Below are 13976 nucleotides of genomic sequence, written 5' to 3' on the forward strand. Positions count from 1 at the left end.
GATATCAAGAACATTATCCATGAAGAAAGCAAGAGGTCATTAAAAAGATGAGAAAAGAAGAAAAGACCAAAATAGATGTCAGAAGAGACTCTGAAACTTGCCCTTGAGTGGAGAGTAGCTAGCTAGACAATGAATAAGGAAGACTGAAGAATTGATGCTTTTGAGTTGTGGTGTGGGCAAGGAATGCTGAAGGTACCATGGACTGCTAAAAGAACTAACAAGTCTGTGCAGCCAGAATGCTCCATGGAAGTGAGAATGGCCAGACTTCGTCTCACCTACTTTGGTCATGTTATCAGAAAGGACCATTCCCTGGAGCAAGATGTCTTGCTTGGTAAGGTGGAGTGTTGATGAAATTGGGGAAGGCCCTCAATGAGATGGATTGACACAGGGGCTGCAGCGACAGCCTCAAGTATAGCAAGGATTGTGGAGCTGGTGCGGGACTAGGTGGTGTTTCGTTCTGGTGTGCTTAGGGTTGCTATTAGTTGGAGACTACTTAATGGCACCTAACAACAACAACAGTGTACACATGAACCTCACCAGAAAGAATAAACAGAAATCAGATCGATTACATCTTTAGAAAGAACTCAGTATCTTCAGTCAAAACAAAGTCAGGAGCTGACTGCGGAATAGACCATTCCATTGCTCATATGCAAGTTCAAAATGAAGCTGAGGAAAATTAAAACAAGTTCATAGAGCCAAAATATGACCTTGATTATATCCCACCTGAATTTAGAGACTATCTGAAGAACAGATTTGACAATTGAACACCAATGACCGCAGACCAGATAAGTTGTGGAATGACATCAAGAACATAATGTGTGAAGAAAGACAGGAAAGGAAGAAAAGGCCAAAATGTGTATGTTAGAAGAGACTCTGAAATTTGCTCTTGAATGAAAAGTAGCTAAAGCGAATGGAAGAAATGCTGAAATAGAAGAACCAAACAGAACATTTGAAAGGGCAGCTCAAGAAGACAAAGTGAAGTATTATAATGAAACGTGCAAAGACCTACAGTTAGAAAACCAAAAGAGAAGAACATGCTCAGTATGTCTCAAGCTGAAAGAACTGAAGAAAAAAATTAAACTTTGAGTTGCAATATTGAAGGATTCTGTAGGCAAAATATTGAATGATGCAGGAAGTACAAAAGAAGATGGAAGGAATACATAGAGTTACTGTACCAAAAAGAATTGGTCAATGTTTAACTATTTCAGGAGGTAGCATATGATCAAGAACCAATGACATTGAAGGAAGAAGTCCAAGCTGCACTGAAGGAATTAGTGAAAAACAAGGCTACAGGAATTGCTGAAATACCTATTGTTGTTGTTGTTGTTATGTGCTGTGGAGTCGGACCCGATTCATAGCGATCCCTCCTTGGGTTTCTGAGGCGGTACCATTACAGAAGTAGATTGCCCAACCTTCCTTCCGAGGAGTGGCTGGTGAGTTTGAACCACCAGCCTTCTGGTTAGCAGTCAAGTGCCTTAGGCACTATGCTACCAGAGCTCCTGAAATACCTATTGAGATGTTTCAACAAACAGATGTGGTGCTGGATGCACTTATTGTTTATGGCAAGAAATTTGGAAGACAGATAGCTAGCTGGCCAACTGACTAGAAGAGCTTGATATTTGTGTCCATTCCAAAGAAAGATGATCCAACAGATGTGGAAATTATTGAACAATATCATTCATATCACACACAAGTAAAATTTTGCTGAAGATAATTCAAATGTTTCTTATTGGTCCAGCTGTGAGGTTTCAACAGTATACTGGCAGGGATGTTGCAGAAATTCAAGATGGATTCAGAAGAGGACATGGAGCAAGGGATGTCAGAAGGATCTTGGCTGTAAGTGAAGAATACCAGAAAGATGTTTACTTATGTTTCATTGACTATGGAAAGGCATTTGACTGTGTGGGTCATAATAAATTATGGATAACATTGAGAAGAATGGGAATTCCAGAACACTTAACTGTGCTCATGAGGAACTTGTGCATAGACCATGAGGCTGTCATTTTAACAGAACAAGGAGATACTGCATGTTTTAAAATCGGGAAGGGTGTGTGTCAGAGTTGTATCCTTTCACCATACTTATTCAATCTGAATGCTGAGCAAATAATCCGAGAAGCTGGACTATATGAAGGAGGACACAGCATCAGGATTGGAGGAAGACTCATTAGCAACCCGTACTATGCAGATGACACAGCCTTGCTTGCTGAAAGTGAAGATGACTTGAAGCACTTACTGATGAAAATCAAAGGCTTTAGTATTGATCACAACTCAACATAAAGAAAACTCCAGTCTTCAGTATTGCTTACACCTCAATATAAAGAAAACAAAAATCCTCACAGCTGGACCAATAAGAAACATGACGATAAATGGAGAAAAGATTGAAGTTGTCAGGGTTTTCATTTTACTTCGATCCATAATCAGCACCCATGGAAGCAATACTCAAGAAATCAGATATTATATTGCTCTGGGAAAATCTACTACAAAAGACTCTTTTCAAAGTGTTAAGCGAAGATGTCACTTTGAAGAGTAAGATGCGCCTAACTCAAGCCATGGTGTTTTCATTTGCCTCATATGCATGTGAAAGCTGGACAATGATTAAGGCAGACCAAAGGAGAGTTGATGACTTTGAATTGCGGTTTGGTGAAAAATACTGAAAATACCAAGGACTGCCAAAAGAATGAACACATCTGTCCTGGAAGAAGTACAGCTGGAATGCTCCTTGTGAGGGAGAATGGCCAGATTTCATCTTACCTACTTTGGTCATGTTGTCAGAAAGGACTATTCCCTGGAGAAGAATATCATGCTTGGTAAAGTGGAGGATCAGCGTAAAAGGGAAAGGCCCTCAACAAGATGCATTTACATGATGATCTCAAGTATAGCAAGGATTGTGAGGATGGTGCACAACCAGGCAGAGTTTCATTCTGTTGTACGTAGGGTTGCTATGAGTTGGAATTGAGTTTATAGCACCTAACACAACAGAGGCTTGGGGAAGGGGAAAATGGAAAGTTATTGCTTAAGAAGTACTTTATTTCTACTTGGAGTGAAGAATAAAAATATCATTTCTTTCCACCAAAGTACTAACATAGTATTAGAAAATTTTCCCATTTTAAGTTTTTCTCTAAGATTGTGCTTATCTTTTCTTTAAAGGTGCCCAGCTGTTGTTTAGACCCTTGTTAAATAAATATGAGAAAGAAACATTAGAAAATCAGAACTTATATCTTGTTGGTGCTTCCAATATTAGACTGCTACTAGGGGCGGAAGCACTGGGCTTGGTAAAAGAGTGCAATGATAACACCATGAGAGCCTTCACCTACGGAACTCGACAGAACTTCAAAGGTTTTGATGGTAAGTCCTATCATTGAGGGTAAGTCTCTCAATTCTTTGTTTTTATATGAATTAATTTATCAAACATAAGTTTTGATCAATAGATCAGGAGTCGGCAAACTTTTTTTAGTAAAGGACCATGTAGTAAATATTTTGGACGCTGCTAGCTATATGATTTCTGTTGCAACTACTCACCATTGCCATTGTATTGCAAAAGCAGCCTTAAGCAAATGACGAAAGAATGTGACTGTGTCCCAGTAAAACTTTATTTACAAAATCAGATGGTTAACCACATTTGGTCCACAGCCCTTAGTTTGCCACCTTGGAGTAGATGAACGTAAATTAGGACACATGTAACTTATTAATATTATTCAATTATAATTTTTAGAATGGTGAATATTCATTGGCTTTATATAGAAAAATCTTATAATTCTTAAAATAGGAGAAGCACATTCCATTCAGTACCCTATAATCCCCATTTCCTGAATTTTCTGGCTTGTGCTGTGTTCAGGAGCTCTGGTAGCATAGTGCCTAAGGCACTTGACTGCTAACCAGAAGGCTGGCGGTTCAAATCCACCAGCCACTCCTCGGAAGGAAGGTTGGGTAATCTGCTTCCGTAGTGATACTGCCTCACAACCCAAGGAGGGGTCGCTATGAGTTGGGTCCAACTCGACGGCACATAACAGCAACAACTGAATTCAGTGGGGTAATGTTTTGGCCCAAAATAGGGGATTCTGGAAGAGAACAGATTCTGGAAATAACCGTGAAAGCTAAGGTGACTGTGATATCAGGGTGAGAGTTTGATTTCAGAATCAAACTGATCTCTTTCAGGGCTTTCTGAGTTAACAAGACATGATCAGACTCCTTCAAGCTCACTTACTCTGGCTTTTTATACCTTAGTGAATAAATGATCAAAATGAAATTGCCTCATAGATGAAATTCACCTCATGGGAGAGCATTTGCCCATCAAAGAGCTATCATGTATATATTTTTTATTTTGGGGAGGTATGTTTGATTTCAGAGGGAATGGCCTGGGTTTGAGAGTTCGAAGGAAGAGAACTTGCCATGCATACAAACTTCTTCGATTATATCCCTAGGAAGGAATGTTATTAGAAGTAAAGAGTATATTGTCTTCTGTTCATTGGTACTTAATGAGATGAAGTAAATGTCTGCTGTTTGGATATTTGGACCATATTATGTAATAACTGTTACGGTAATGGAAGAATTGTATTATGTGAATGTATAACTGATTTTTTTATTCTTATAAAATATTTAAGAAGCTTTATGTTGTATTTAATTTATCAATCTTATACTTTGCTTACTACTTATGTTAAGGAGCTCTGGTGGCATGTTTAAATCATTTGACAGGCTTTTTAGTTTGAACCTACCAGCCTCTCCAACAGGAGAAAGATAAGGCTGGTTGCTTCTATAAAGATTATAACTTTACTATGAGTCAGAAATGACTTAGTGGCAGTGAGTTTGGTTTTTGTTTGATACTATTTATATTAACTATTCATTGTTTACATCATTATTTCCATCATCCCAGGTAATTTGAGTGTTATTACTTAATTTTTACTTTGACTTTATTACAGAGAAAATAACTAGAAATTTTGGCTTACTTTTAGATAATAATGATGATTTCCTCACAATGGCAGAATGTCAATTCATTATCAAGCATGAACTTGAAAATCTAAGAGCCAGAGATGAAAAAATGATCCCTGGTTATCCCTTGGCAAAGTTGTATCCAGGAAAATCATTATGTAAGTCATTATATCAACCAGTTTCATGAGTCCACATTCTAATGCTATTATTTTTTCTTAGGATCCCTGGTGGTATAATAGTTAAGTACTCAGCTGCTAACTGAAAGGTTGCCAGTTTGAACCCACCTAGAGGTTCTGCGAGAGAAAAATCTGGCAATCTACTCCCATAAAGCTTCAAGCCTATAAAATCCATGGGACAGTTCTACTCTGTCACGTGGGATCACCATGAATCGAAATCAATTTGATGACACTGAACCATACCACAAAGACATAAATAACAAATTATAGAGGTTTTAGTTTTTCCTCTTACTGAAAATGTTAACCAACTTTACAGTACCGTATTTTTCATGAGCGTATCTTTTGGCTTTTGAGCTTCATTCTACTGCACCTTTAAATCAATATATTCTCTGTAGTTCTCTACTACTAATTTATGAAAGTTTTACAGCATACAATTAGCTAGGAAATAATGTGGTCAAAAATTAAGAGTTTATATTGATATTTTGAATTCCAATTAAAATCAGGATTTCGCTTAATTTCTTTGGTTTTATATCTCTTTTCACTTATGTTGAAAATCTTGATTCTTAATAATATTAACATAATTATGTACACTATACATTTCTGAATGCAGTTTAAGATTTCTTTCTACTACTCCGCCACCCACTCCACATTACTATATATGGTTAATATCTTACCTGTTTTTTAAAGGTTTGGTAGCATTCTCTTATGAAATCATCTGGCTCTGATATTTGTGGGTTAAGTCTTAGAACAGTTTTTACTAAATCGTATATAGAAATTTATTTGTTTAGACTTTCTATCTCTACTGAGGTTGTTGTTGTTGTTATGTGCCGTCGAGTTGGACCCGACTCATAGTGACCCCTCCTTGGGTTTCCAAGGCAGTATCACTACGGAAGTAGATTGCTGCATTTTCCTTCTGAGGTTAGTTTGGGTAAATTTTATTTTTTAGAGTAGTACTCATTTTATTTAAGTTTTCAAATATGTGAATTGGTTTGGGAAATATCCCTCAGGATCTTTTTAATTTCTCTGCTTTAATGAAGATTTCCCACTTGCCGTTTCTTATTTTATTTGTGCTTTCTCCTTTTTTTCTTATCTAGGTAACTAGTGATTTACCAGTTTTGTTGACCCTTTTCACACAAAACATCAGTGTTTAATTTACTTATTAGTTTACTATGCTTCTGTTTTCTAACTCATTAATTCCTGCTTTCATCTTTATGAATCCTGCATCTGTCTTCTTTCTGTGTACTTTGTTGTCATTTTTCTTTCTGAATTAAATGTTTAATTCACCTTGTGTTGATTGTTTTATTTTTGTTGTCAAATACTTATTAAGACTGTTTTTCTCTGACCATTGCTTTATCTATACCTCATAGGTCTGATATCTAGAAATTCTGTGCTTTCATTTTGTGTTTCTCCTTTGACTTCAGAGTTATTCAATAGTCAGTTTTAAGGTTTCCAGGTGAAAGGGCCTTTGCTTTTTTTCTTTTTAATTTTTAATTTCGTGATTTCTAGTTTTGCTGAATTGTTTCTGAGAATGATGTTTGTATTGCTACTTTTAAAAATTTCTGAGAAGGTTTTCTTTGTGGCCTAATATATGGCCATTTTTCATGAACGTTCCATATACATTTAAAAAGAAAGTATATATTCTCTAGTTTAGGAAACAAAGTTTGATATGTTTATCTATAAGCTCTGCCTCATTGATCATGTTGTGTAGGTCTTCTATATCCCTTCTTATGTTTTAATCCATGAGTGTTTATTCGTAGTGACAGAGGGAAAGCCTCTTACTCTGAGCATGCTTCTATTTCTTTTTGTTTCTTCTATAGTTTCTGCTTAATTAAAGTTTCTGCTGTGTGACTTATGTGCAGATATTCGTAACTTGCTGTTTTGTCAGTATGTGTTGTAGTCTTTTTGGTGTTAGGAGATGTCCTCCTTTGTCTCATTGAGTTTTGCTATGATTGCTACCTTGTCATGATCTTGGCCTTATTTTTGTTTGTATTTTCCTATTATACCTTTCTCTATCCATTAATATTTTGGCTGTTTTAATCATATTGTTTTAGGTATATAGAACACAACACAGAGGTAGTTTTTCTTTTATGAGTTGTCTAAAAATCTTTTAGTAAGTAAGTTTAGCTTATTTCCATTGATTGCTACAGTCTTTTTGTTTGTCTTCTTATCTTATTTAATGGCCTTTGTACTGTATAGATACAGGCTTTCACTATGTGGTCTAGGTGTTTTTTTTTTTTTCCCTCTTAAAAATTCTTAATATTTATGAAGATTTATACTTTTGCTTTAATATTTCTTTTATGCTAATAACTTTATATACTATTTTTTCTATACTGTGAACAATATTTGCTAATAATCTTTCTACTCCTTTCTCTCCTCCATCTAATTTTAATCAGTTTTATTGTTCTTAATGTTTGTCTTTGGATTCTTAAATACACTTTTGTTTCAGTTAGCTTATTCTGCTCTCCCTTCTCTCACTCTTTGCACACACACACTCTCTCTCTCATTCTTTGGGTGAATACGTGCATTTTCTACTTTGTCTGAACATTTGACATTACATACTGTTCTACTTTATTATTACCCTTGTTTTAATCTTAGATCTAGTATTGAATATGTTCAATATTGCCAAGTCATTTGCAATCATCCCTTGTTTGGATGAAGCTCATCCTTTATTAGATTTCTTAGAAAGGGCCCATTGATGCAGTAGTCCCTGAGTTCCTTCATTTTCAAAACATATTTTCCCCCTGTACTTTGATATTTGAAGGACAACAGTATGATTAGATAAAAATCTTTGGCTCACATATTCTTTCCTTCAGATTCTTGAAGCTGTTGCTCTTCTCTTTTCTTAAACGTTGCTGATGAAGTCTGATGGCAGCATAGCTATCTTTGCTTTTTATTTTTTTAACTTTTTATTGTGATTTGGGAGAAATTTTACAAGGCAGATTCATTTTATATTCAACAGTTCTTACACATTTTATTTTGTGACACTGATTATATTCCCTGTAGTGTAACATCTCACCTCCTCCTTCTTTCTTCTGGTTATGCTTTTAAAACTGTGTCCTTCTTGCCTATGCATTCCTGCCTCTCTACTTTTCTCCTTGTGCAAATGCTGCCCTTCTGATCTCCCATGGCTGATTGTTCTAAAGAGTACATCTCCCTGGTGTAGGTGTTCAGCTCATAGTCCTGTCTATTGTTTGGTTGAGTGTTAAGCCACAGGAGTGAGTTCAGTTCCAGGTTTGAAGGGTGACTCGGGGCCATAGTCTCAGGTTTCACCAGTCTCCATCAGACCAGTAAGCCTGGTCTTGTTTATGATTTTGGTTTTTGTTCCATATATCTCTCCCACTCTGTACAGGATCTCCAATTTTGATTCCTTTCCGAGTGGTTGGCATTGATAGCCAGGCACCATCTAGTTCTTCTGGTCTGAGGATCATACAGGTTGAGGTTCTCATGGGCCATTAGTCCTTTGAACTAACTCCAGGCATCTTTGATTTTCTTAACTCTTCTTTGCTCTGGACAAGGAAAGACCAATAGTTGACCCTTAGTTTGTTTGCTATTTTAAGTGGCATGGTCTTTTAGCTTGATTATAGTTTATAAGGGGAGATTTTAGATTAGAGGGTAGATTATAGTTCTAAGTGGAGCCCCTGGGTGGTACAAACAGTTAAGCCCTTGACCACTAGCTAAGAGGTTGGCAGTTGAAGTTGACCCATAGGTGCCTAAGGAGACAGGCCTGGTGATCTGCTTCTGAAATGTTACAGCTTTAAAAACCCTATAGTACAGTTCTACTCTGCACACACGCAGTTGCCCCGAGTCAGAATTGACCATGGCAGCAAACAACATCAAAAACATAGTTCTAAATATTATTTGTCTCATTGGTTTTTCTTCTTCAGGAACTCAATTTACATGTGTTGGATCTTCATTGCTTGTTTTCTTCATCTATTACTTTCCTTTGATGCCTTTTATCTCTTTATGTATTTCTATCTAATTTTCTTAGCTCTTCTCATTTATAAGGAGCTCTGGTGGTATTGTGCCTAAAGTATTTGACTGCTAAGCAGAAGGCTGTCAGTTCAAACCCACCAGCCACTCCTCAGAAGGAAGGTTGGTCTGCCTTGGACATCTAGTAATTTGGTCTTTATTTCTGAGGAGATTTTGTCTCGTTCTGTCAGAATTTTTACTGAGTTCTGTTAGTTCCCATTTTATACCTTCTGTTTATTTGCTCTGTTCTTTTCTGACTCTTGAGATTCTTTCATATTTGGAGTTATTTATTTTAAACTCATGTTGGAATATTGTAGTTTTCTCTTCCTTTGTGTCTGGATTTTTCTTTCATCTGCTGGAATTTTAATTTTCTTTTTTTTAAGTATCTTCATATGGATGTAGAATTTTATTTTTATCATTAGTGTTTGAATGTTTAGGATTTTCCTGTATGAACCATTAGCATGAGATCCTATGGGGTATGAAGGAAAGGAGTTTAGATGGCTTTCTGAGTCAATGCCAGGCTTCCTCTCCCATTGCCATACTAAATAAAGGTACTTTGAAAAACCAGATGGTGTCTTTCCTCCCCCCACCTCCTGCTCCCTCCCATGAGAGTTTTTGTTTCTTTTCTGATTTTTAATATATCATGTTTAATATTATCACTTTCTTCACCATAGGCTGCTACCTCTGAGGACTACTTTAATTTTACTTTTCAAAGTATTTCCTTCTGTGTTCCCCAGAAGCAGTGATTTCATATATCAGCCACTTCTTATTTTGTGTATTTTTCAAGTTCTGCCTTTCAACTTCTCATGCTGCCAGTGCTCTGTCCCCTCATATCACAAACCTGTTCTCATAAGTTCTCACTCAAGAGGATAGTGGTGATTGCTAGTTAGTGTTGCCTAGATTTTCTGTATGATTAGAACCTCTCTAAAAGGAGCCGTGATGGTGTGGTGGTTAGAGTGCTTGGCTGTAAACCAAAAGATTAGTGATTTGAACCCACCAGCTGCTTCACAGGAGAAAGATGTGGCTGTCTGCTTCTATAAAGGTTTACAGCTTTGGAAACCCTATGAGATAGTTCTGCTCTGTCCTATTGGGTTATTATGAGTTGGAATTGACAGCATTGGGTAGGACCCTTCTAGGAGTGCTGGGTGGCACAAATGGTTAAGCACTTGACTACTAACCAAAAGGTTAGTGGTTTGAACCCATCCAGAGGTGCCTTGGAAGAAAAGCCTGGTAATGTTCTTCCAAAAGACCACATTTGTTGTTGTTGTTGTTTGCCGTGGAATCAGACATGACTCATGGCGACCCCTCCTTGGGTTTCCGAGGCAGTATCACTACAGAAGTAGATTGCCCAACCTTCCTTCTGAGGTGTGGCTGGTGGGTTTGAACCACAGCCTTCTGGTCAGCAGTCAAGTACCTTAGGCACTAAGCTACCAGAGGTCCTTGGAGACCCTATAGAACTTAGTTATATCCTACAACACATAGAGTCACCCACTATAAGTCGGAGTTGACTTGACAACAACTGTTTTTTTTTTTTTGTATTTTTTAGGACCTCTCTGCCCTCCTTTTTCTTTTGTGCAGCTCTTGTTGGGGTTCCTCCAGCATTCTAGGCAGTGGCCTGGAGCTCTTCTGATTTGTGGGTTTTTATCGACTGAATTACACATAAATTAGGTTTGGTAGTCTCCTTCATCTCTGGTTATGCTGTAGGCACATGTTATACATGTGTTTACTTGCTCTCCTTGTTGATCTGTGTGGCTTTTAAGAAGCAGCAGGAAATTTGAATATAAGTAGTTGTCATTATTTGTTCTCATTTCCACTCATTCTGCATATGTCTTGATGCTGATTATTTTATATCAGTTTTTTTTTTGTTGTTGTTGTTGGACATATGTTCTTTCAGCACATGGATTAAAAATAATCATTATTTCAGGAAAAAAATTCTTTAATTGCCTTTGAAGCTTTGGTTGTATTTGATCTGTTCTAGTCTTCAGGGATACCAATTATATATACGTGGGTTCTCCCGTGTCTTACATTTTCTGTGTACTATTTTTTTTTTTTTAAGTCTTTGTTCTTGCTTGAGCTTCTTAAGCTTGTTTACCATTTTCCTGACTTTATCTTTTGTAACTTTTACTGTAATTTTGTATTTGTAGTAGTTCCTGTTTTTCTTTTACATTGCTTTTCTGAGTTCTGTCTCCTTAAGCTTTCTTAGCTCTTCTTTGAGTTTTCCTTTCTAAAGTGAACTATTTGCTTTAATTCCTTTAGTTTCATGAAGAATTTCATAGTTTTTCATAGCTTGATGCTGTAATATTTTGTTGTTTCTTCTCTGCCTTCTGTTCATAGTTATCCTTTCCTTGTATTATTGTTATTACTATTATTTGCATAGTTCTGTGCCAGTTTCTTTGTGATTCTTTCTTATAACCTTACTTATTTTCTAGTGAATCATACTTTTCTCAGACTGCTGTGTTTTTGGAAGGAAGCATGTGTATAGGTTGGTGGGGGACAGGGTGCAAAGAATGTTTTCATACACGGCTAGGTAGTGAATCTAATAAAATACAGAGCCAAGTGAGACACTGTCTTGGTTGGGAATGTAGACATCCCTGTTTCTTCCTTTCCACCTGCATGAATCAGACCATCTTGTAGAAATCATGGCTTCCAGCTCTGCATTTCTGTAGGGGTACAACATCTGGCACGTAACTGGGATAGAGAAAAGAGTAGGGGTGCTCTTTCACCCGATGGGCCTCTGAAGCATCAGTTGCCAAATGCCCCTGGTTGCTACAAAGAGAGAAATTTTTACCTAAATGAAAATGTGAAAGAACTTTGTAAGTGCTTTTCTCTTGTGTGTGTAGGTAGCCAGTTTGGTGTGCTGAAGCTGTAATAGAAGTAACTTCCTCACTGGCAAGATGAGCAAGGATTGTTCTTCTTCTTTTTTTTTTTTGTATTAAATATTTTCTGTAATTTTAAATTGTACATAGGTATGTATTTTAAAGCTACAAATAATTTTTAATATTAAATATTTTGAACTAAATGTTTTATACTAAAAACAATCATTTCAATCATGGTCATTTGAAAGCTGAGAGAAGAATTATATTTAAGTTTTCAAGGCTAAATTTTAAATTATGCATCATTTTCTTCCTTCATGCTTTTGAAAATTTGATCCTCAAAATGCTGTATTTTACATCATTTTCATTTTATGTAACTGTATCATTGAAGAAATGGTATGTGTATAATTACAAACTGCTAGCTACTTTCAAAGTGCAAATTTCAGAACTACTAAAACTTAGAATCACTTAAAATGCTTGATTGTCATCAGGAGAATCCAGAAGTAAACAGAAGGGTTTATTTTAGTCTTTAAAAAGCTTATTTTAGTCTTGTTGGTGTGGGAGCCACACTCTTAAGAAGCTTCTCTGAAGCTGATCAGGAGAGACTTTAACTGGCTCCATGTGATCCCATCTATTCCATAGGAGCTGGCAAGGGCTTTCATGAGAAACTCTCTCCATTACCTTAGATCTGATTTAATTTTAATTTTATATGTTGTTGTTATTGTTCTGTGCCATCGAGTCGGACCTGACTCATAGCAACCCCTCCTTGGGTTGCCGAGGCAGTATCACTACGGAAGTAGATTGCTCAAACTTCCTTTCAAGGAGTGGCTAGGGGGTTTGAACCGCCAGACTTCTGGTTATCAATCAAGTGCCTTAGGCACTATGCTACCAGAGCTCCCAATTCTATATGTAGTGATTATAAATTTGTTTGTTGCTATGTCATGTTTTGATAGAAAGATTTCATCAAGTAGATAGAAAATTATGTCATTGCAGACATGATTTTGAGGCAGTGAGGTGGTACTGGAGCTGTGCAGTTTAGAGCTCTTCCTCTTTCCATCAAATGGCAAGCACCATGAAGAACTAGAAATTGGTATGTGTATATCTTCGTGGTCCAGCACTCATCCTGACGGCTATCCCATTTCTGGTTTTCCATGTGAGCTAAGATCTCCTCATACCTTTAGACGCTGCTTTCTCCTGTCAGTTCTTTTTTGTTTTTTTCCTTTAAGTTTTATTTATTTTGTTGTTGAGAATATACACAGAAAAACGCATACCAATTCAACAGTTTCTCTGTGTACAGCTTAGTGATATTGATCACATTCTTTGAGTTGTGCAGCCATTCTCACCTTCCTTTTCTGAGTTGTTCTTCTCTCATTAAAATAAACTTAGTGCCCCCTAAGGTTTCTATCTAATATTTCAAGTTGCTGTTGTCATTTTGATTCCATATAGCTAGTTCTTAAAAGAACATAATGTGCAAGGTAGACTTTTTTTTTTTTTCTAGTTAAGCTAAACTATTGTTTGGTTTTAAGAAGACTGCAGGGGGTTATTTTTGGTTTAAAGATTAAAGATATATCTCAGGGCAATAGTTTAAGGGGTGTACCCAGCTCCCATGGTGCAGAAAGTCTAGATTCCATGAGAATTTAAAATTCTGTTCTACAGTTCACTTTTTTGATCAGGATCTTTCTATGGAATTGTCGATCAGAATATTCAGTAATACTAGCTGGGCACCGTCTAGTTCTTCTTGTGTTACGCAAAGGAGGCAGTTGTTCATGGAGGGAATTAGCTACACATTCCATATTCTCTTCCTATTCTTGACTCTTCTTCTTCCTCTGTTGCTCCTGGTGAATAGAGACCAATTGTTGTGTCTTGCATCTCCTATTGGTTTTTAATAGTTATTAGCCATACAAACAACCTAATGAAAGATTATCTTTAGAAAGAGTAATTAGTGAAGAAATGAGACAAAGAAGGAAGGAAGGAAGGAAGGCCAGTATGGGATATGTTGATGAATTGGTTATTAATTATTAATGCAGGCAACTGAATTTAATCTCATGGTACACCTCTGGGAGATAGTGTGGAATACATTTATGCTTGTCTT

The 13976-nt window shown here is 36.7% G+C and overlaps 1 protein-coding gene across 1 annotated transcript in view; it reads left to right on the top strand.

Moving 5' to 3' along the window:
- The window catches only part of ANO10 (anoctamin 10), a 249146-nt gene that overhangs the window by 11792 nt on the left and 223378 nt on the right, over positions 1-13976 (top strand). The window contains exons 2-3 of the mRNA XM_007949704.2: positions 3148-3345; positions 4950-5084. Coding sequence (XP_007947895.2) covers positions 3148-3345; positions 4950-5084 — 333 coding nt within the window. The remainder of the gene's footprint in view (positions 1-3147; positions 3346-4949; positions 5085-13976) is intronic.

The sequence above is a fragment of the Orycteropus afer genome, unplaced genomic scaffold, assembly GCF_000298275.1.
Source record: "Orycteropus afer afer isolate SDZICR_OR568_19922 unplaced genomic scaffold, OryAfe1.0 scaffold00250, whole genome shotgun sequence".
Taxonomy (NCBI): Eukaryota; Metazoa; Chordata; class Mammalia; order Tubulidentata; family Orycteropodidae; genus Orycteropus; species Orycteropus afer.